This window comes from Notothenia rossii (assembly GCF_949606895.1).
Source record: "Notothenia rossii genome assembly, chromosome: 3".
Lineage (NCBI taxonomy): Eukaryota > Metazoa > Chordata > Actinopteri > Perciformes > Nototheniidae > Notothenia > Notothenia rossii.
Window position 1 is genome coordinate 8,364,793 of NC_136901.1, and position 23,999 is coordinate 8,388,791.

The 23,999-nt window shown below is 44.6% G+C and overlaps 1 protein-coding gene and 1 long non-coding RNA gene across 3 annotated transcripts; one reads left to right on the forward strand and one right to left on the reverse strand.

Moving 5' to 3' along the window:
* The first annotated feature begins 813 nt into the window (after window positions 1-813).
* LOC307033418 (von Willebrand factor D and EGF domain-containing protein) lies at window positions 814-22,666 on the forward strand. 2 transcript variants are annotated; one of them, XM_079671889.1, is made up of 33 exons: window positions 814-1,028; window positions 4,433-4,617; window positions 4,936-5,164; window positions 5,323-5,388; window positions 5,506-5,738; window positions 7,077-7,166; window positions 7,267-7,402; window positions 7,764-7,981; window positions 9,325-9,398; window positions 9,589-9,865; window positions 10,030-10,232; window positions 10,355-11,202; window positions 11,298-11,434; window positions 11,523-11,684; window positions 11,762-11,866; window positions 12,235-12,349; window positions 13,048-13,325; window positions 13,561-13,780; window positions 13,899-14,036; window positions 16,556-17,014; window positions 17,624-17,794; window positions 17,930-18,276; window positions 18,398-18,851; window positions 18,967-19,062; window positions 19,150-19,245; window positions 19,399-19,494; window positions 19,576-19,671; window positions 19,748-19,843; window positions 19,964-20,059; window positions 20,143-20,238; window positions 20,894-20,989; window positions 21,150-21,247; window positions 21,975-22,666. In XM_079671889.1, the coding sequence occupies exons 1-33, from the start codon at window positions 938-940 to the stop codon at window positions 21,993-21,995; spliced, it is 6,123 nt and encodes a 2,040-aa protein (XP_079528015.1). In that variant the 5' UTR covers window positions 814-937; the 3' UTR covers window positions 21,996-22,666. The 2 variants fall into 2 exon arrangements, with proteins under 2 accessions (XP_079528015.1, XP_079528016.1); XM_079671890.1 differs by lacking the exons at window positions 814-1,028; window positions 4,433-4,617 and adding an exon at window positions 4,678-4,870 and having other exon boundaries at window positions 4,908-5,164.
* Window positions 5,736-13,120, reverse strand: LOC307033422. Its single transcript, XR_013806498.1, has 6 exons — window positions 12,981-13,120; window positions 12,581-12,698; window positions 9,975-10,206; window positions 7,744-7,975; window positions 7,213-7,409; window positions 5,736-5,870 (listed from the first exon to the last, which is right to left on the reverse strand). It is a non-coding gene; the product is annotated as an uncharacterized lncRNA (long non-coding RNA).
* Window positions 22,667-23,999: the final 1,333 nt, after the last annotated feature.

A 23,999-nucleotide genomic window follows, 5' to 3' on the forward strand; every position in this document is an offset into this window, starting at 1 on the left:
GGTAGAGGCCTGTAAAAACTGCCTTCAAAATAAAAGCGTTTACTTGGTCAATAACAAATATAGCCTACCTAAAAAACACACCAAACATATTCATATATACTGCAGCTTAAATGAAGAAATATGTAATGTGATCAATAATCATTTAAAACAAACTACCCTGTAACTACCACATTATAACTGAGTGAATGTAAAATGTAGGATACAGTTATGAAGACATATCAGACATTTCCACTGGGTGACTAATTTCCATTGATGTTGACACCACACACACACACACACACACACACACACACACACACACACACACACACACACACACACACACACACACACACACACACACACACACACACACACACACACACACACACACACACACACACACACACACACACACACACACACACACACAGCTGCAAACTGAGAGGAGTAATATGTAAAGTCTGCTGCACTAAAATCCACATTCTTTTTTTTTATTTACACGAAATTCGAAAAATGTTTCAAAATGTGTCAGAAGTTTGGCTTGTTGTACAGATGTGAACATCTGGCAGCATTCTCAGCAACACGTGTCTTTTAATAGCTTTCATCTGATGTGATAACTTTCATTTCGCACACTTTCAGGCATGGATCACATGGTGTTATCTACGCTCAGATTTGACGCTTGTGACGCATCATTTAGTGATTTAAACGCATGTGACGGGGGGCACAGAGGACCCACCTATGGGAGCGGACTCCTATGAAGTCTAGTTCCTCCTCCTTCCTCTCCTCCGGTCATCTTGCGCACTCTTCATATGGAACCCGCAGTCTGCAGAGAAAGGAGCGCAAATTGAAGCCTCTTTTCTCCAATTATCTGAAGATAAGTGCAGTTTGCGCCACTTTCGCAGTTTATCTCGATGGGACCCGAAGACTGAAGCTAGTGTGCCACATCTCTCTAGACATGGACTGCAGCGCATTGAAGCCCGTGTCCTCTAGATATTTACGCATCGCGTTGCTGTGGATGGTGCAATTAGGAGCTTTGGCGCAACAAGGTAGGTGGAATTAACTTGTTATGGCTAATGCAAATCACGTGATTTTACCCACAAGACATAGGCTACTAATAGAGAGTCTCAGAAATATGTAAAAAAAATGCAGGAAAAACGCATCTTGCCTGTAAAAAGGACCAAACTGCAGACGTGGACCGTGAGGCTGCATTCCTGTCAGTCTGCAGGTCCACAGGTTAGATGACCTGCAGAGACAGACAAATAGTAGGGACGTTGAGACCCTTCCCTCAGAGAAACCCAAGGTTATTGCAGCAAAATTAATCACTTGTGTCAAGTTCAAATCTGTCTACTTTTAATCCAAACGCATTTTCATAGTTGTAAAAGTTCCCTAATTGATGCAGCAATTTGCTATTCATCAGAGGTGATCCTAGGCTTTCGCTTGGCCAAAGGCTTAGAAGCCCTTCTGGGCCCCATGAGGTGAAGACTCTGCATTTCCTTCATTTCATTTTAAAGCTATAACTGTAGTTATCCAAAATCCAATGTTAAATCCCATTGGTTTTATGACGAGGAGTTGTTTAGCTGACCAAAATTAGGGAAATATTCAAAAATCTACTGCTCGATAAGACATACTTGAATGTGTCTGAAAGGACATTCGTTCTGAAATCGTACAAACTACATATCACGGTAGAATTACATCAAAGTATTAACACGACTCATGTACTTATACACAGTTTGCACTTACACATACGACTGACAATTGCAGATTTATTGCTTACCAATATGTATTTAAACCTTCAAGATCACTTTTTGTCTGTATATTGTTAATTTCTGCTAAAACAAATCACATATTGGTGAGAAAACACAAAACAGGAAGATTTACAAGATGTTTTAGTCAGAACAGCTGCGTCTAGACGAGCAACGTTATATTAACTTTTTACAGGAGGTTTAACAATACAAGGATCCCTTTAACAATGTTTTTCTTGGAGCCCTGAATATTTGCCTGCTTTGCTCCTGCTAATTATCACTTCCACAAACAAGTCTCTTAGAGAACATGTAGTCCTAAGTGTTTGAAACATTATTTACTGCATTAGACTTCATTAAAATCAGGACTAAACAACAAACAGGGGGATAAGCAGACTCGTAAACACAATCCCAGAGAAGTGCTCGTAAACATGTAATTGAAACAACACAATATGACACTTGTTGCTCAATATATTTCAGTAAAAGCATCTTTTCAGAGTCCTTCTCTCTCTGACATGACAGTTAGAGCTGTTGTTAATTGCCTAAAGCTGCTGTCTCTGCTCATATCCGTCTGCGGGGCGACATATCAAAGCTCACGTCGTAAACTTTAAGAGGGGCTGTCGTAAAACCAACGCTGTGTGTTCCTCGCGGAGCTTTGTGACAGGAATACCAGGCACTTCTGAGCCCAAACAAAGTCTTCCGCACCGCCTGGAACTCCAGGACACTCATGATGTCCAGTTGACTTCAACAATCAAACAGTGTTGGTTCAACCTGCTGAAAGAGATCTTTTTCATCAATACAACGGGTTGCTGTGCAAACAAACCTTTTCAAACCCTCTGAACTTTATCCTGTAAACTTGAAGATCCTAAAGTTGACTAAAATGCCAAGTGTTTCAGACTATAGTTGAAAAATGTATCGATTTTACACAGCACTTTTAAAGTCCTCTCAAAGCCAATTGATTTGAAATTGATTGTGATAAATACATTTTTTATTCTGAACTTGAGATCATTTGATAATATGTTTAGTTTTCCACCATAACACAGCATTATAATGGGTGATAATGTGTCTTATATCACACTGCAGCTCCCCCTGACCTTTGACCCTGTCCTGACTGTAGTTTCTGTTTCCTGACGAGTGACAGTCCTCTAAGAAAAGCCTCAGTTGTGTTAACACCGCGCTCTCCCAAGTTAATCTCCTTTCCTGAGAAACGGCAGAGCTCCCTGCAGAGTCCCTGCACATCTGGGCTGCTGAGGGCCCCCCTCACAGCGGGACCCCCTCCCCCGGGGGCCGCTTCATTAGCTCACACCCCCCCCCCCCCACCTCTCCCCAGCTCTGTAAACTCATTAAGCCACCAATTGGAACAGTTTACCCAGCGGCAGAAGTCTCAGGGAGTGTCCTGGGTGTTTGCACAACCTGTGACCCCGAGTCTTGTCTTGCAGACGGGGAACATGCAGACGAGGTAAACACCAGGGGCTGTCAACACCAAACCCCGCCTGTAAGACTTTGTTTAGGCTTTGTAACTTCGCCCTGTCCATTCATGGCTTTGTCAGTGTCAAAACATCCTAAATACCTGGTGTGTTTGTGTTCCCTGACTTTGCTCAGCCGCCACAAAGTCAAACAGGGGAAAGGGAACAGCCTTTGTTAGGAAAAGCCCCCGACTTTGAGCCATTTCTCTTGACAGATGTGGAGCTTACAGAGTTTGCTTGAGTGGAAAATGGCATGTTCTGTTTGGTTACACGGAGCTGCGGAGACAGAAAGACATCAAGGTTATTTAAGCTAATTGAAACACGTGTCAGGTTTACATTTGGACAAAAAGATGTCAGATTACGAGAATAAAGTCAGCTATCATACTAACCAATAATCAGGTCTAGAAAACACACAAAAAAGAAGCAGAAAGGGAAGATTTTGCATATTTCTGTAGAGATGTGGAGCTTTTCAGAGTGTGTTAGTGTGAAGACCTGCAGGTTCCTCTCAGATAATTCCCCCAGCAGCTGCAGGAGGTGTTCGGAGGGCGGTCATGCGCTGTCGGCTTGATTGCCCTCCTCCCGGGGTGAGGTTAGAGAGGCGAGAGGCGAGCAGGAATGTCTGTTGTTCTACGTGATTTAGATAACTGTGATGCTTCCTGCTCATCTGCTCAATGCCAGCTGACAGTGTAAAGTCAAACACATGACTCTGCCACCCATTCTCCGCTGCCTTTGATAGTGAAGCTCCTCAGCAACAAATGACGGGTGTTTAAACATAATTCTGCGGGATGTAGATTGGATAAATGTGCTCAATTTAATTTTAAATGGTTGATTTCTTTCTAAAAGGACATTCTTGAAATTATATTATTGTACATGGACCTTGGATGTAACTGTTTTGTCAAACTTTTACCCCCAAAGAACAAACGTCCACATTCAAGTGTAATTGAAGCTTTTTACCTGCAGTGTCAGGGGAGAAAGTCAACTCCTCCATATTTCCCTCGCAGGCTTTTCTTTTGTCTATCTTCATCCCATCTGTCGTCAGACCTCACACCAGGACTCAGTCAAAGATAGAGACACGACTCCGGGGGGAAACAGGGCCTGAGATACTGCAGTTTTTCATTTCCTCATGATTAAATTCACAGATCTGGAACTGAAAAAGACAAGAGGGAAAGGAGGACAATCCAAAAAGAGTTTTTTTACAGACTTAAAACACATCTGCTGAATCAGTGTGTGATGTCTACCTTCCAGCTCCAGAGTGTTACCCCGGAGGTCACAGGACTCTGCGTAGCCCCAATCGCAGCGTCCACTTCGACTCCACGGAGATCCAGGACACGGCCATCCAGGATCTAATCTGCGACCACTCTCTGTCCCCGGGCTGGTACCGCTTCTGGATCAACAACAAGCCGGCGGAGATGCCCACCTCCTGCGTAGAGGTATGCACAAAAAACAGGGGCAATCAAAACGTAATTGTTCCACTTCCTGTGTCCCTACTGTGACTTCTTAATGGTGTTGTACCTGCCTGCAAGCATCCAGCATCCTGTAATAAGCACCTTCAGCCCAGGTGGAGGGTCAAATAACCTGCATCTAATGTTTTACCTCCGGGGGATCATCTCTGGACTTCGTGTGTCCATCACCTGCCAGTATCGGAGACATACGATTCATTTGTTCAATATAGAGTGCTGCAGGAATAAGTCCTTATGCCATCCCTCCACCAATCTATAGATACATTTGGATGTATTGCCTGTTTTCAGATGAACCACTGCGGCACTCAGGCTCCGGTGTGGCTGTCGCTGAAGGACGCCCCCCTGCCGCGCCCCGGCGAGCTCCGGCAGCTCTCCGCCTGCGCCACCTGGCAGTTCTTCCACGGAAGCGCCAAGGACTGCTGCCTCTTCCGTATCCCCGTCACCGTGCGCAACTGTGGGGAGTTCATGGTGTACCGCCTCCAGCCCACGCAGGGGTGCATGGGATACTGCGCCAAAGGTGAACCTGAGATAATCTGTAACAAACAAAATGGTATTATTATTAGATTACTATATTTTTGAGGCAGATACCTATATTGATTTATGATCTGATAAGGATATATACTGGCTGATATTTGTGCATCATAATAAATTAAATAAATGTGATTCATGTTTCAGTTACGCCAGATTTAGGACCCCGACTCTGCCCACCAGGGGAAGTAGAAGTGAACGGCCGCTGCAGAGGTGAGAGGAATTCTATTAGTACAACTCTAAGTTAGAAAAATATGTACTTTGAAAAAGAAAACATGTGATTTTTTTTCATTTTCAAAGCCTTTGAATCTCTTCTGTGTGTGTTTCTAGCCTCCGTCCCCTCGCTGCCCTCCCGGCCGCTGATCTCCGCGGAGCTCCTCGGCCACAGCGTGCACCTCAGGTGCTCCTTCGTGCCGCCGCCGTGGAGCCGGCCGCTGGGCTTCCAGGTGGTGTGGGCGCGACACATCGGCCACAGCATGAAGGCGGAGATCCGGCAGGAGTCCACGCTGAAGCCCTTCTCTCTGGTGGAGATGGACGGCGTTCACTTCAGGCTCGGAGAAACGGTAATGCCTGCCAGACTGTGATGAGGGTTTGAGAGGAGCACATGTGGAGGGTTTGACCCCAGGAGAGTGTAAGCCCTGGATCATGCCGACCTCTTTCTTTCACAAAGCAAAGGCAGAGAGGCTTGTCATATCCTGTTAAGAGAAGAGGAGGGCGGGACGTTAAATCAGTTGCAGGCTTCACATGCTTCACATTTAAACCCCTTCATTCAACTCTTCACAGAGAATTCTAGGGAAGTTATTATTCTGTTCGTAGGCTTTATTAAGCTGTTTCCAGTGTCCAGATTCCAACATCACACTGACAGGAAGTTGGAAGATTCAGGAGGTGTGCTTGTTTGCTCTGCTGCAAGCCTCTGTAACATGAACTAAGTGCATATTCAGTTACTCATCTAAAGCTGCAAAGTGAATGTGCATGTTGGTACCAGACGACATAGGGTGACGCACAACATTTGGACAGCCTGTTTTAGTTTTTTCGTAGTCAGCATTTTGCCTAAAGAGATGAAGTAATTTTTTAATCCAGGACCTAGAAGAGGAACTAAATGTTGATTGCATCTGTTTAGAATGGAGCAGGAAAGTCATGTGTTACTGAACAATAAGAAGAAGCTGAACTATGGCTCTCGTGAGAGGGAAACAAGGAAGACATCTGTCAGCTGTTTGAGGGTGGAAGACTTTTGTATGCTCATTAATGAAGTTTCTTTATTTAAGGGGCCCTTTTTCAGGTTTCATAATTATATTTAGTGTCTCTACTGTGACATGTCTTCAAACAAATCTGAATTGTTCTCATTCTGCCTGTGCTGCAGCACCTCTTTTCACCCTCTGTCATAAACCAGAGCCAAGTCTGCTTTGATTGGTCAACTGCTTAGCGATGGCAATATGCTGCACAGCTTCAGAGCCTGAAGGCATCTAACTTCCTAGAGAAATGATCTCCTGCCAGGAATCATCAAGTGATTACATTTCTAACGTGATGCCCTGTGAGGTGATGTCACTCCTACAGCTGTGCTCAGCTGAGCTCATTCTCCATATTTGGACACCAGGGTTATGTCAGTTGTGTCTGGAGAGTGTTGCAGCGGTCTGCGCTCGCTCAGATACTTTCTTTAAAACGTGTTGATGAAGAGTCCGGTTAAAGGTCATCTACATTTTTATGAACGCTCTAGTGACCAGGGGACCATATATACATTTTATTTCACACGATGCAGTATAGAAAACACATTTTTAGCCACTAAATTGGATCTATGTAGGGCAGGAAGGTTTTCTTTTAGGAAATGCAACCTTGATTGAGGGCAAAAATATCTCTTTATCTTTCCTTAAACATGTGTTATTTAATGACATGTTTTCCTGCAGTTCTCCTGCAGTGTGTCGACTTTCAGAGCTAACTCCAGCCAAAGCAGATCTACTCCAAAAGAAAGTGAGGGTTTCTATGCCGGAGTGAAGGTAAACATGTGTTTTATATTTTAAGAGAACTCCAATCTACACGTACAGCAGCAAATGGAGAAAACCTTCCCAGTTAGACCAATGACTTCTTTCTCTCCAGTTTTCTCCAGAATCGCTGCACATAGTGGAGAACAGTAAAGAGCACGAGGTGACGGTGCACAGCACGGTGCCCATCCCCTGCTTCGACCACAGCCACCAGTGTGGGGTCCCTCTGGCTCTGAGCGTGCAGGACCCAGGTCAGACCTGCAGGGAAAAGCATCAGATATGAGAGTGCTGCATGTTGACATTATCTAAAACCAAAAACTGACCAAAAAAGAGCAACTAAAGTAGCTGTTGAGAAACTAACTAACCTTTTTATCTATATCATATATTTTAGAAGGGATTGCTATCGCTGAAAGGTGCAAACATCATCACAAGCACCTTCAATGAGATCAGAGTAGGCTCCAGGACAACATGCATGAAAGCATTTCTTGTGTTTTGCCGTGACTTGCCCCGTACATCCTCACATCAAAGAAACATCAGGAACATGATTACAGTGCTGCAGGCAGCTGTGCATCGTCCCTTCACACTAACTCACGGCTGTGTTGACATCCGCAGACGGACCCGGACACGAGTCCCCAAACGTGGCACTGTCGGCCTGCCATGTGGAGCTGCGGCCCAACGCCTGTAGCGGGGGCAGCTGCGGCCGGGCCACGGTTTTAATCACCGCCGTCACCGACTTCACACGAGACGGGAATCGCCTGAGTCTGATCAGTGTCTTCCCCGGGTCCAACGCACCCCGCCTCTGGAGAAGCTATTTCCCAACGTCCCTGAAAGTGAGTATAAAATAGCATTTATTGTCAAAGATGAATTAAAAGTCATCTCTAGAGGCGCTCAAATCAATCAATCAATCAATCAATGTTTATTTATATAGCCCAATATCACAAATGTTACATTTGTCTCAGTGGACTTCACAGTTTGTACAGAATATCAGTATGACAATACGACACCCTCTGTCCTTAGACCCTCACATCGTACAAGGAAAAACTTCCAGAGAAACCCCACAGTTTAAAGGGGAACATGGAGAAACCTCAGGGAGAGCAACAGAGGAGGGATCCCTCTCCCAGGACGGACAGACGTGCAATAGATGCCGTGTGTAAATTGAAAAGATAATACATTTGCAACATAGGTAGTCCAAATGTTTGGAAATGCATGTGTGTATAAAAGATCCTTAAGAGTTTTCCGGGAGCTCAGAAAAAAGTTGCGCATTGATTGAAATGTTATTTATTGATTCAAAGCCATTTCAAAATAGAATCTCAAACATTATTTTCCATGCAGACGATCCAAGAAGTCTGTATCAAAATCTGTTTCGTGGTATTTTCAAGGGATTTCAAGATATTCGTAAGAGTTTCCAGGTGTTCATGAAGAAGGTCAAGTTCATTTTGCGTGTATTTAAGTTTTTTTTTTAAATTGGACAGGTTTATCAAGTACTTCAGATACTTCAGGGGCTTCAAGAGGTCTGTGAGGAGGATCCTGGAAATCTTGAAGAGGTTTTAGGGAAAAGTGGAGTCTGAGGAATGCATTTGAACGCTCGTCGTCCATTGTAGAGCTTGATAAGTGGACGTTGATTGGTTCACAGAAACTAAAAGATACTTAAGGGGTCTTTCAGTAGCCTCCATAAGATCTTCAGGGTCATAAAAGCGGTCTTTTTGAGAACCAGAGGTCAGTTTGGTATAATACACATTTTAATTTGGTTCTTTGAGGTGGTTCCTGGGGGGGTATCGTGAATTTTCTAAGTGGACACAAGCGTCCAAGACTCAAAGAGTTATAATTTGCAGTTTGATATAATTACAGGTATTACTTAAATGAGAAAGAGGGCTCTAATTGAAGGTCTCTCCTTCATACTGTTTACATATACACACAGTTGTACAGTGCTTAATAAAACAGAAGGCACGGTGGGTGTTTGGGGTCCAAAGCGTACCCGTTTGATGGGCTGACATCATGTTGAAGGAGCGCTGTCATTACGTTGTGATGTAAACCCAGCAGACACTGTGTCTCTGAGGGTCTAAAGCGGAGCAGTTTTCCCATCTGTGTCAGAGGAAACATCAAAGCCAGAGGCAAGGGGGTCACGGCGGGGACAGTCTCTAATAATCTGTGTTCTGCTGACCTCTGCCCCCAGGTCACGGTTCAGGACGTTCCCACTTCCATCTGCTACTCCCTCACTGACCCTCATGTCATCACTCTGGACGGCAGGTAATCCACCTCTTAATAAGTCATTAGCGGCCAAATGGGGATTTCAGTTTTGCATGGGAAAGGAGACAAATGTCACCATGCGAATCAAACAGAAGCTTGCTAGTTTGCATATAAGTGAATTTACCTAGATAACTTAAGTGTATTATCTCACTTACAGTATATATCCTTCTTTTGTCGTGTGTTTGTTCAGACGTTATGAAAACCACCAGACCGGCACCTTCACCCTCTACCGGAGCCTGGTCAGGGATTTCGAGGTGCACTCCCGTCAGTGGGACTGTGGAAGCAGACACTACGCCGTGGCCTGTAACTGTGGCGTTGTGGCGCGAGAGGGGAACGATATCGCCGTGTTCGACATGTGCAACGGGCAGCCGCAGGAAACCAGGCCGGTGTTAACGCTGAGAAACATCGGGGACAGCGAGGGCAGCCGGGTCCGCGTGCTGGAGGCCCACCAGGGGAAGAAGGTCACCGTAGGTATCCGAACATTTTGACACTGATGGAGATTTGTGTGAAAAAATCCTCGCTGGCTGGATCTTTGTTTATTCGTTTACAATCATAACTTTTCACTTTCATACTCACTTTTTCTGCATGGGCAGATGTTAATGAGCTGCTGGATGTGCCTCTCCTCTCGTAGTTGATCTTTCCCTCCGGGGCCTTTGTTAGGGCCGATGTTGGCGATTGGGGGATGAGTCTGTCTGTCCGTGCTCCCAGCGTCGACTTCGGACACACGCAAGGCCTCTGCGGCACCTTCGACCGCAACGGACACAACGACTTCCACGGATCAGACGGGGGCATCTACGGCCCCGAGGACCTGCAGCGATTCATAGAGGAATGGAGGTCAGTTAATGTGAATGGTCTGCAAAGTCTAACATCCCTGTGTTCCCTCCATACTTGGACACTCCCCACTCTTTTGTTCATTAAATGAAAAACATTTCTTTCTCTTTTTCTATCTATGTTAGGATAGCTCCAGGTGAGAGTTTATTCGACCGGACGCCTGTTGGGAAAACGCAGGAAGTGAGGCGTCCGTTCTGTCAGTGTCAGAAAAGATTCAGCGCTCCTCAGTACAGCGACAGAGGGATCAGGAACTTGTACAATCCCTCCGCCCACTCCGACTGCATCGCTTATGATGACGTGGACTACACATCCGTGTTCCCCTCCATGGACACGACAGTGGAGTACATCAAGAGTCCGGAGAGGGACGAGCGCATCCTGGACATGTCATCATTCATCAGTATGGAGAGTAGGGGGCTGCAAGACGGAGATGAATCAGAGAGCGAGTTCAGGGAGGATTTCCTGCTCAGGACAAGGAGACATGAGTTCAAACCTGTGTTCGCTGCGCAGAGCCTCAGCCAGACCGACCTGGAGAGCTTCGCCTACTTCTTCCTAGAGGATCACTTAGAGGAGGCCCGAGAGGAGGTGCAGCCTCAGTGGCCCACGCCCAGCGGCCTCACTTCATCTAAAGCTCTGGAGCTGTGTCAGATGGCGCTGGGTAACTCCACAGTGGGCGCGGTGTGCCGGGGGCTGCTGGGTCGCAGGCTGGACGAGGCGGTGGATCTGTGCATGCTGGACCTGCAGCTGAAGGACGACCTGGGCTGGGAGAAGGCGCTGCTGCCGTACCTGGAGAACGAGTGCGAGAGGAGGCTGCTGGAGAACCGAACGCAGAGAGACTCGGAGGAGACGTCCACCGCGGAGGAGGTGGTGGCGGCGCTGCGATGCCCCAACTTCTGCAACGGGAACGGGGAGTGCACGGAGTGGGGCTGCCAGTGTTTCCCCAGCTTCAGCTTCTACGACTGCAGCCTGACCATCAGTGAGTGGATCAGGGTTTACAATGAAATACCTTACGATGCTCTGTTTGAATAGTCTTGTAATGAGCTTTACACACGGTCCTTTCTCCTGTGACAGGCCAGCCGGTGGAGGTCACAGATCTGGAGAACGGAGGACTTTGTGACATCCGAGCGTTCAACTGTCGCAGCGTCCGAGTGTTCGGCCTCGGCTTCATCGACTCCCCCGACCTCAGCTGCCACGCCACCAGACTAAAGGTGAAGGGAGGTTGAAGGTCGTGCTAAGAGCCTGCAAAAAAACAAAACATTTCCTCTGACTCGTGTCTTTTTTTTTCTTCGTCCACAGTACATGAACGGAGTTTGGGTTCCCGGGGAGAAACAGAGGACGAAAGCCACCTTCCTCAACTCCAAGGCGTTAGATTGTGCTGTTCCATCTTTAAGCATCACGGCAGTAAACACAGAAGACTTCATGATGGACGACAAACCGTACGCACGCTGGGAGATTAAAGTAATGCCTCTCATCTTTTCCTATTTGTTGGTGTTTTAAGGAAGCCTGTCCTGCAGCCCCTCTCTTTCTTGTCTCAGGTGACGAACGACGGCTCTCAGTACAGCCAGGCTAAAGTGCTAACCATCTACGACGGGGTGTGTCAGATCTGCGAGGCGTCGCGCTCAGGACTCTGTAAGTTAAAGGTAATTCACGTCCTGTTAGAGCTGCAGAATATATTCTCTAAACGTGTTGATGTTAAAATGATTAAACCAGAGACAGTGTGTGTTCCCGTCCTCCTCTTTAAACATGGAGCAGCTGCTTTTTAAGCAAAGCTGCTGAGAGGTCCTGTTGTTGCTGGAACTGCTTTTTATGGGAGGCAGGAAAACATGTATCCTTACAAAACAACCTGGAGTGAACTGATGTACTTAGACACTCAGAGAAATGCCTGCCAGATCTGGACTAAATTGAATTAACTTGAGTTCAGATGGAGCACAAGATTTCCTGTTTTGTATCTCCGGAGAAAACCCACAAAAGGAAAAAATAAACTTAAAACAGATCTTTTTTTTTTCAGGAGAAGACGTGTAACATCGACGGGATGTGTTTCGCAGCGGGGGTCTCCAGCCCCAGCAGCCCCTGCCTCCTCTGTGACCCCGACACATCCAAATTCACCTGGTCTGTCAATCAAGGTACAAAACAACAACAACAATACATCATGGAAATAACCATGGATAATCAGGTCATTCTTTTATATGTTAGTTTATCAGCTACAATAAGTGATACAAGTATATAGCAACAAACAGACCCCCTTAGTAACGCTTCAGTGTTCAGGGATGTTTGAGTTTTCCTCCAGGAAGTGTTTTTGACATGCAGCTCTTTAATGATGGACACCAGGGGAAACAGTATTTATCTTTATTTACCGTTTCAGCACGCTGTTCCTGTGTCAGCCGTCACACTGTGGTCCTGTTTGTCCTCATTAGCAGATCAAAGGAACGGAGGTCTACATTTCCCAGCATGCCCTGACCTGTCGCTTAACCGCTGTGAGATAGAGGAGAGAAAAGAAATCACATGGCTGATTACCACAGCCTCAGAGACTGACAGTTATCCTTACTTACACTCAACAAAACAAAGTCAATCTAATGGCCAGGAAATCAAAAAAATTAAGAAACACTAAAATAAGCAATTAAATAAAGTAAAGTAAGGTACAAATCAATAAGGGGATAAAGAATGCAAAATTAAGAAAAATTGTAAAATCATCAAATAAAAACTTTAAGCGGGTAGATATAATGTGAAATAAGAAAGGAATATATGATTGATAACCTTATGTTGTTGTCGTTGGTTGGTTCCAATCCCTGCAAAGCTTGTGGTTCCTCTCCTCTGTCTTTAGTCAACGAGCCTCCATCTTTCCACCGGCCTCAGAGCGCCCTGCGGACGTTTTCCGGGGAGAACTTCGTCTTCCAGTTCGCAGCGTCGGACCCCGAGGGCTCGGCGCTCCTCTTCCAGCTGGAGGAGGGTCCTGGGGGGGGCGTCCTGTCCCCTGCAGGCCTCCTCATCTGGAGGGTCCCGTCGCTCTCTGAGGAGGAGGAAGAGGAGCGTCCATCGAAGCGTTCTGTCCGCTTCACGCTGTCCGACGAGTGCAACGCCCAGAGCAGCTTCTCTGTGGAGGTAGAGTAGGAGGAGGAAGAGGAATTATGGGAAATGTGGTTTTAATTGTATGAGATATTAACACAGTAATAATGGAATAAGTGGAAGTTTAAAGACTTTTTGATAAATGTATCCCTGTCAATTTAAAGATGATATTTAATAACTGATTAAAAATATATTTCTTTTTTATTTTGTTTTTAAATATTTGAATTAACTGGTGTCATGGCTAAGCAGTGTGTCTGTCTCTGTGCTGCAGATCGACGTGGTGCCGTGTGGCTGTCAGAGCGGGGGAACCTGCGTGACGGACGTTCATTTCCCAGCAGGCAGTGGGAGGTACCTGTGTGTGTGTCCTGAGGGGACGCAGGGCGACCTCTGCGAGCAGCATGAGGACGACTGTCTGTCCGACCCGTGCGCGGCGGGCACGTGCATCAACACAGAGAGTGGGTACAGGTGTGAGTGTCCTGCAGGGGTGACAGGTGAGACCTTAATGAAACTCTTTTCAATGTGTGTGCATCTGCTTACAAAAACATCTATTTATGTAATACAAATATAAACAATGTAACTGCAGACATCATTTCCTGTGTGTGTTTGCAGGTGTGACATGCCTGGAGGACATCGATGAGTGTGAAGAGACGCCGTGTTTCTCTGAAGTCCCGTGCTTCAACCGATTTGGCTCCTATAGCTGCGGCCCGTGCCCCAAAGGCATGCTGGGAAATGGGACGATATGTACAGGTAAGCATGAACATCAAGTGCAGAATTAATCACTTCTGAAATAACCCCTAACGGTGCAAACATACAGCATGACATTGCTCTTTCCCATAAACCTGGATCTAATTACCAGGAATAACATGACTTTATCAGATACTGCTTAAATGGGGCATGCATCTCATTTGTTTTGTATATTTACGTATACGTTGCTGTACAATCACATTGGATAAGAGCGTCTGCAGCCGTGCGTCTCTGAGGAACGCAGTTCTTTTGACGATGGAAACCAGATGGCTGACGGGAGCTGATAGTGTGCTACCCTTCGAATCACAGCCACCGCTAACTGGAGTTAATGCTCTGAAAAACTGGACTGACACACAATGTTTGTCTACATGCAGGGATCTGAATTCACACAGTAAACACGTAGCTAATACTTACAGAAGTATAAGCTATAAAGATGCTTTACTGGGACTCTGCAGGCAGACGTGTAGAAAAGCACCAATGGATGCTGCAAGGCTGCACATTTCAAATACTTTTAGACAAATGTAGAGCTTGTTTGTTGATTTAAAACAAATTTAAATCCGCAAACAAGCAAAAATATTTGTATGCAGGGATAAATTCTGCAAGACTTCTGGGTGTAATTTGGAGCTAATGCGTGCCGGATAAAAGCAGAGCTTGTGTTTTAAAAGTCCATAATAGCAGTTACTAATCATCTCTAGATGTCGAGTGTGGCTTTCTTACAAATGCGTGGTTGTCCTTGAATCAGAAACTTGAAACATTGCATTTAAGCAGGGAAATATCAAAATGACATCCATGTTTCATGTCCTTATCGTCCCCTAATGGAGGATTTGGCAGGAGCAAAGCACACACTATAAATTACTTTGGCATTTTTATGGCATTTTGAAGACAGATCGTTGGATTTCATCATCCTCTTTTTTCTTCAGTCATTTGATCCTCTCCAGTAAAGAGACTCTATTGGACTTATTTGACCTCCTTGGTTAATTTAGTGCAGTGCTTGTCAAAGTTTGGTCGGCGGACCACTGGTGGTCCGTGAGCGCCCCCTAGTGGTCCGTGATTATATTGGTTGGTAAAATTTCACATTTGAAATAAATAAAGACATTTAAGTTTTCCGCACTCTCCCGGAAATATCTCCACATTGGAGTGAGCTTAACTTTTGATTTCATGATATAGCCCAGCACAACACCTTCGTCACACATGTTGCCACTTGTTAGTACCTTTTTCAGGTGATTTGTAATCTGTTCTAGAAAAACGATGTGGTTTTTATTTTATTTCAAGAAGCGTATAACAATGGATGTCTTTTATGAACATTTATCCATGCTGGAAGTAGATTTAGATGTGTTAGGAGTTGGATAGAGATTATTATCTAATATATGCATCCGATGAAGCATTGCATGAAGTCTGTTGATGATCAGAGGCTGTTGTTGGAGCATAAACGTTTTTTATTTTGTTTTGTAGGCAGACCGAGCAGGCAAAAAAAGTCCACGCGAGCCCAACATGTGAAAAATGGCCTTAGACCTTAGAGAGTTAAACTTGGGCCAGCTGCAACCATAGTTTTACTGTATTTAGTTTTGAAAATCCACAGCGGAGGTTTGTGTCGTACTACATGCGGTGTATTTTGCATATCTCTCAGTAGCCAACAATCTGTGAGTCTGTTGGCTCGGACATAAACTCCGTAATAAATGCAGACTACATTTCATAAGAGGTGTAAAACCTGTGAGTATTTTAAATCACATTTGAACGAAATGCTTATATAATCTGTAGTTGTATTTGTATTGTTGATTTCATGTGTGAACAAGGCGATACAGAGAAGGTTAAGCTGTCATTATTAGGCTGTCATTTGTTAAATACTGTTGGAGTGGTGAGCAGGCCTATTGTTTTGGGATATTTGTGGAGTTAGGTGGTCCGTGAGTGTTTTTGTATTGGTGAAGTGGTCCTTGGTATGAAAAAGTTTGAGAAACACAGGTTTAGTGCAAAAGATGCACAACTTAATGTGTCGGGGGTCTTTCAGGAGCCAGGGGTCAGAACTTAAGCTCTTAAATCTTAAATGTCCTGGATGCAAAACTGGCTGTGTTTCTTTGTGGTCCCCTTTGAAATCAGTTCTGCAGGCAAAAGCACACAAGGATAAAACATGCAAAAGTTAAAATGCATGTATTTCAAGGATATACCTTTATACAATAATCAACCTGAAAATGAGCAGGATAGGGTCCGGTCCCCCTTTAGAGTCAAACACAAGAACAGTTGTGTGATTATGTAAGAAATGTGGACAATTTAACACACAATAAATCATGTTTTGTTTGTCTTGCTGCCACTCCTGCTCTCAACCCGAGAAGTGTTTCCTGCTGCAATCTCTGCTGTAAAGATAATCTATGAGAGGTTATCATGCCTCGGTGAGAGTCTCCTGAGCGTCTGTGCTATTAAAAATAATCTTTTGACCCGTCCAGGCTATAGTTTAATATGTGGAAAATCTAGAAATGGCATTGCATTACATGGCAATCTCAAATAAATGTGTGTTTCTCTTCACACAGTCCCCAACTCGCCAACATCTGCTCCTCGTATGACCGTCCACAGAGCTCCTGATGTTCCGCTGCAGCCCAAAATAAAGACAGAAACTTTCCGGAAGACCTCAAGCGTTAGCTCCCCGCAGACAGCGAAGACGACACAGAGGATCAACCCAAACCCATCACAAGCCAAGACCACCTCATGGAGAAGGCCTCCAGGAATGAACCTGAACCCAGCGCTCAGTCAGGCGGAAACGAACACAAGCATCACAGCAGTCACACCAAACGTGTCCCAAACTAAAGGAGAAGCTCTGAGGAAAAGCCCGGGAATTAAATTAAACCCATCCACGGCTAACACAGACACTTTGAAGGATGTTCCAGGAATTAAACCAGACCAAGTCGAGCCTGATCCGCCCAGAATCAGCAACACTATTCCCAAAACATCCTCTGCAGGCCAAACATCTGGAAATGGAAGCCCAGCATCAGGTAAGCTGCTTTCAACAAATCCAATCATCTGTATTTACAATTACAAATGTTATAAGGTTGTAGTGGGTTGTAATTGTCTACTAAGACCGATTTTATTATTTATTGAATGGCCTGCTGCTGCTGGATGCATGGGGCAAGTGACTGGAAAAAGTAAAAAAAAAGTTATTACATCGTTTCAGATAATAATAATTATTATTATTATTATTTATTCTATTTAGAAGCGCGTTTCAAAGCACCCAAGGACACCTTACAATTCATAAAATATTCCAAGGAAAGGTTTTAAGACCGTACCAAGACTATGCAGTCCGGGTGATGTTTTTTATTTGGGGTGCAGATGAGAGAGCTGTCCAGAATGACACCAAGATGTTGTGTTTGAGTTCTTGATAAGCCATTAAAACAATAAAATAAGTGTCTCCTGTTCACCAAAACATACCCATCTGTTATGGAAAAAGAAAGTATTCTAAAAGTAATCTGAATACGTTTTTTAAGACACGTAACTGTATTCGGATTACTTTCAGAGCCATGTATTCAGTATTCAGGAACTAATTACATTTACAAAGTAACCCTCCCAACCCTGATAACATTAATGCATTATACTTTGTGTCTCAGGGTCTAGTTTGTCTCCGGTTGTGAAAATATCGGCGACCTGTGCGAGCCGGCCGTGTTTCCCCGGCGTTCAGTGCATCAACCACCGGCCGCCGCACGTCGGATACGTCTGCGGGCGCTGCCCCCCCGGACTCTACGGGAACGGACGCGTCTGCATGAAGAACGCCAAGGCCGGTGAGGAGATTTGACATTTTGCAGGTTTCAGGTCTTCAACCACTGGCTTTGACATTTCTGTTTTTGAACAGAATCTGGTAACCTCAAACGGTTCATTTTGGCAACATTTTAAAATCACTTCCTGTCTTTCCTCAGCGTCCAACCACCTCCGCCAGCAGCAGACGCTACGCAAGACTATCCGATCCCCGCAGGGAGGAAGCAGCAAGGTGTCCCAGCTCCACCTGCCCCACCTGCCCTACAGACACACCGTCAAACACCTGTCCTGGTCCGTCACCAGAGGGAGCAGAGACAACTCACTGCAGGACCCCGCTGCAGGGAGGGGGGGCGGCACCGGGAGGAGGGAGGCGGTCACTGCAGCCCCCAGAACATCAAACACCGCAACGCATGTCACTGCAAATACTCACGTCCCCCGACACAGCATCAGGACGTATACCAGACCCAGCACCACAGCCTCCAGAGAGAGACATGTGACAACCTCAAAGGTATTTAAATTGTGCTATTTTTTAATTTTTTAATTTCTTTAATTTCTTAGTATTTGATGTTCTTTTTTTTGTTTAAGGTGAGCCAAAGACACTAAAGATTTATGTTTCTATCTCCCTGCAGTCTGTACGAGAACTGACTGCAGCCACGTCTCCTAAGGTAACACCTCCCGCTCCCCCCTTCTCCATGCAGTCCAAACAGGTAACACACTCCCAGCTCCACCACATGGCCTCCACCCAGTCCAAACCATGGACCCCAGCGAGACACGCCTCCCCCCTCACTGCGGCCCTCACCTCTCTGTCCTACTCCCTGTCTGAGCTGGAGTTCTCTGCTGACGGAGACGAGGCTGAGGCGAGCTTTGAGGCGCCGCAAATAATCCCGGGACTCCCCTTCAGAACAGCGGGGAGGGCGGGGCATAGCTCCTCGCAGCTGGGGCTGAGGACCACGGCGAGCAAACATGTGACCACCTGTGCAGACCGGCCCTGTTTTCCTGGGGTCCAATGCCAGCCCACTGAGGAGGGGTTCCACTGTGGGAGGTGTCCTGTGGGATACACTGGAGACGGACGCTCCTGTAGAGGTAAGACATCATCTATCAATCTTCTGAAGGGCTTTGTTCACAAATCCTTCACAGCCTCATTCGTTCTGCACAGACACATTTGCACATCATTACTAACCTAACACCTCCTTTGCAGCTGTTTGCAGGCACACGTGTGGTAGGAACATGGAGTGTGCTGCTCCGAACACCTGCCGCTGCAAACCAGGCTACACCGGATCAGACTGTCAGACAGGTACACAGATGAATAGCTCATAAAAACATCTATTATTTCTCTCTGTTTTTACCGTTTGTTATATTTTTATTTCGCATCGTTTCTCAGCCATCTGTGAGCCGCGGTGTTTGAACGGAGGCGTGTGTGTTGCTCCGGACGTGTGTCAGTGTCTCACAGGGTTTCATGGAGAAAACTGTCAGGAAGGTAACGTTTTTCCAAGCATTTTTATGCTTTATTTAATATGTATTTTGTCTATTTTTCCTTCCTGCTGTAACACTGTTAATGTCCCCTCTGTGGGACGAATAAAGGTTTTCTGATTTTCAATATGAGGTAGTTAATCTAAAGTGGTGTGTGCAGCTCTGTGCAGGTCTCCCTGTGAGAATGGAGGCTCCTGTGTGGGGCTGCAGACCTGCTCCTGTCCCTATGGGTTTGTGGGACCTCGCTGTGAGACCAGTGAGTGCACACTAACTCTCTTAAATTTGATTTGATCTGATTTCATTTGCATATTTTAATTAATATTCTTCTTGTTTGTAGTGGTGTGCAGCCGTCACTGTCACAACGGAGGCCGGTGTGCGTCTCCGGACAAGTGTGTGTGTCCGGCAGGCTGGACCGGGCTCTCCTGTGAGACTGGTAAGTGTGTGTGAGTGTGTGTGAGTATGTTTTGATGTGCATATTCTATACTGATCTCTTGTCTCTCTCTCTGCAGCTCTCTGCTCTCCCATTTGTCTCAACAGAGGAGTGTGTGTCCGTCCGAATGTCTGCAAGTGTCCTCACGGATCCTACGGTGCACAGTGTCAGAACGGTACAAATTAACTAATCAATTAAACAATATGTTTTTTCTGCTGGTCAAGCATTTATAAAGCTTAAGTTAGGAACATAATTGATTTTGATCGCACGAGTAATCAATGTCTTGCCCATGCAGCTGTGTGCAGTCCTCCCTGTAAGAATGGAGGTGTGTGTATCAGGAACAACGTGTGCTCCTGTCTGCAGGGATACACCGGGAAGCAATGCGAAAAAAGTCAGTATAAATTCCTCCTCATCCTCTCCGTCCTGTATTGTCCTTCATCTTCAAACCATGTCTCCCTCTCCCTCTATCTGCAGGTGTGTGTGAGCCGGTGTGTATGAACGGAGGCAGGTGTGTGGGTCCAGATGTTTGCGATTGTCCGTCAGGTTGGCGTGGAACCAGATGCGATAAACGTAAGTGCCATCCGTACCGATACATAACTCCCAACATTTACAGCATGTGGGATCCCATAATGCATCAGTGTGAACATCTGTGTGAAGTTAATCTGTCAAAAGCTTGTAGACTACATGCAAACCTACAAGTAGATCAGAAGAGATAAGGAAGATAGGATTCACCTCAAATCAAATCCATTGAGAAAGGGGGATTAAGAACAGAAAATCGTGACCTGCTGAAGCTGTGTGCTGTGACCCCTCCCCCTTCATCGGTGTCACACCTGTCACTCACGTCTGCACACCTGATTCATCTGCAGCTCCTCCCCCCTCTCCTGCATGTCCGTTGTTACTTCCTCCTCTGATTTACTGAATGAAAATCAGAGCAGCTGAAGTGTTAGTGCCTTGTTAAAGGGTACATGCTGACTGTTGAAGCACAAGACATTTCTGGGTCCAAGTCAAATTTCAATTCTTCCGAGACATCTGCCATTGAAGATGTATTTCAGGCCTGGATTCTGGACGGTTTGTCTTTTCAACTTGATTTTAAATTAGTATTTTAGAAAGTCTTATAAAATGGTGCTGTGTTTGAATGTATGTCATTCAGCCCTGATGTTTGTGACTTTTCTCTGACTTGTGCTGCTTTAATATGTGTGTGTGTCGTGTGTGTGTCTCCCTGCAGCCAGCTGTCTGCAGAGGTGTCTGAACGGGGGGGAGTGTGTGGGCTCAAACACCTGCCACTGCACCCGAGGGTGGCAGGGCATGCTGTGCCAGATCCGTGAGTTTCCTACAGAAAACTAAACAAAAGAATGATGCACCTGTTAATATAACTCAGTTTCTAGTGAACATATGCCATGATACACTTGTCTCTGATTCCCAGTGAGATATTTGTCAAGATGCAATTATTTTATACTCAGATTATTTTTGTTTTTCTTCAGCCATCTGCGAATCCAAATGTCTCTACGGCAGTCGCTGCGTCCGGCCAAACGTCTGCGCCTGCAGGAGCGGATTCACCGGCTCTCTTTGCTCCAGAAGGGTAAGAACACCTGAAAATAGAGCATACATTATTAATAAAAGGTGGCTCGGCATATGCAAAACAAGACTTGTAATCACTTAAGCTTAAAATAACAAATATTTTCCCGTCTTCTAGTCAGTTTTCACCTATGGTCTTCACAGATAAAAGTCAAAAACAAGTTGACTTAATTGCATGTTGCTAGTCTGGTAGCATTTTCAGGAAGGAACGCATACGGTTCAGTTATTCCTCTGCAGCTGCTATGAGACACACATACACGTCAAAAGCATTCGAGGAAAACTGGAAACACGTGAAAATGAGTCCCACCCCACGAGTTGACCCGTGACAGATGATGATGTATTGCGGCGCTGTGAACGGCGGAATACAGTGTGCCCTGATCAAAGACAAATGTAGCGCTGTGTTTCAGCTGACATTTAACTGCCAATGTCTCGAGACATCCAGCTGCTGATCTGTCCTCTGCACCTTTTCTTAAAGTAAACTCAGTTAGCTTGTGTTAAAGTCTACACTTACTTTTTCCAACCTATACTTTTAATGTTTGAACAATGATTTCAATATGGACAAGAACAAACAATAATTGGTGAGTGATAAGTACAAACAGATTGTGTTTGTTGATTATTGTAACCTAGGTGATGATAGGATCTGTTTTAGTACACAGGGTTCACCCACTTGTTCCTGCCACTGTGCATGCACACACATCTACTTCATTTTTAAAACCCTCTTGTGTTTTCAGCTTCCTGTTTCCAGAGGTTGACCGAATAACAAGCATCAAGAATGAAACAGGAGTTCAACGAGCACATATCAAACCTTCGGTAGAAACAAAGAAACGATGAGGAAAAACCGAAGTGTTTCCTCACTGGGAAAGAAAGCCGAGTCACATTCAGTCCTCCTGCTTCCAGGCTAACGAGGCGCTGACTAGAGATCAGCAGACAGGAGATTATTACCTGGGTTTGACTATTAACGTCATCAAAAAGTGTAAAACATGCACCCTTTTCTTTTTGACACCACACTACAGGCTTAGTTTTTCATGCACTGGTCATTTTGTTAAGCTCTTGGGCTATTTTGCTTCCAAACTAGTGAAAGAAAACATCCAATATGCATATTTCAGTCACATTTCTAATTTAGTCAGATGTTTTGTCTCCTCTTAAATAGTATATTTCTTATTTTTGAGCTAACATGAAGCATACATTTACAAGCAGCTATTTCCTTATAAAGTCAGGTTGATCATATTCAAGTTAGCGGGGGTATTCAGAGTTCTTACTGTAAATGTTATCAGGATATGTAAAACCTCTATGAGTATTTATTTATTTGGTTGTTTTATATTGTCACATATTTCCTGTGTATATCAATGTATAATCTATTCTTATTAAGGCATTGTTTATTGGTTGTTTTATAAAAAAACAAATAAAGGTCCTTTAAAGGTGATGGTTCTTCAGATTATTTATGCAGAAAGGAATAATTTAATGAGCATTAGTAATCTTTTAGGTTCTTTTTGTGTCTAGATCTTTTTAAATGGAGACGATTAGGTTTTGGAAAGAATTCAAGTTTCAATTCTTTTTATATTTTGACTTCAGTTTTTCAGCAGTTTCTTACTCGTGGGGTCAGACGAGTTCACGGGCAGCGGGTCGGAGAGGAAATGAGGATTAAGAGATTAATGAGGACGCATTAGCTCCGCACCGCCTCCTTTCTCTGACTCCTGCACTCTGACTCTCTGCAGATAAAGAAACAGGACATTGTGTTAACTAAAACAATTACATTTTCCAAATGTACCTAAGACTTTTGCTGCTTTTTATCTACTGTCTTAAGCTTAATTCTCATCCATCGAACATATTTACAATAAAAGGACTGCAGTTAGAATCAACCATGATAGCAAGTTATCAAAACATAATTTATTAATATAGGACCCTAGGCAAATGTGAGATAATAAATAACCTTTGATGCTAAGAAATGATCAAATTGTGTATGTTGTATTTGCTTAGGCTGAAAATGTTAAAAAAAAGTTGTGGACATTTCTGGATGTTTACTGCCCTCTGGTGGCCTTATTACAAATATAAAACAAAAATAATATAAATAACAATAATGGGGATAATATTAACAATAATACAATTAAAATATATGAATAAATATTAAAATGTTTTATGAATGATTACAAATCTGCACAAAATTGCAGATAACACTTAGATTGACCGCAGCAACATACACACACTCACATAAACACACACAGCAGGCATCGTCATTCCACATGATATTTATATCCACCCCCAAAGATGGCACTGGGCAAGGTGGTGTTGTGTGTGTGGGGGGGGGAGTGTGTCCATCCTGGTGGGCACAGACAGGACGGTCCACCTGCACTGTTCACTCATTGCATGCACTAGCCTACACACACACACACACACACACACACACACACACACACACACACACACACACACACACACACACACACACACACACACACACACACACACACACACACACACACACACACACACACACACACACACACACACACACACACACACACACACACACACACACACACCAATTAATGACCCTTTAGTTAATCTGAGCTGAGAGTGGAAGTTAAAAAATGATGAAATGTGTTTAAATATTCTGAATTTTCTTGCAATTTTAGACTAAATATTAAAGTATTAAGCATTAAAATATGTTTCAGACTAAGAATGCAGATATTTTACTACTTTGTCTTACATTATTGTTATGCTTAATGCAGATTTCTGAGTATGTGTATATTATAAAA

Coding starts and splice junctions, on each gene's coding strand:
- LOC307033418 (XM_079671889.1), top strand. CDS start 938: ATGGACTGCAGCGCATTGAAGCCCGTGTCCTCTAGATATTTACGCATC. Junction 11,685..11,761: donor ACGCACGCTGGGAGATTAAA/GTAATGCCTCTC, acceptor TTCTTGTCTCAG/GTGACGAACGACGGCTCTCA. Junction 17,015..17,623: donor AAATGGAAGCCCAGCATCAG/GTAAGCTGCTTT, acceptor TTTGTGTCTCAG/GGTCTAGTTTGTCTCCGGTT.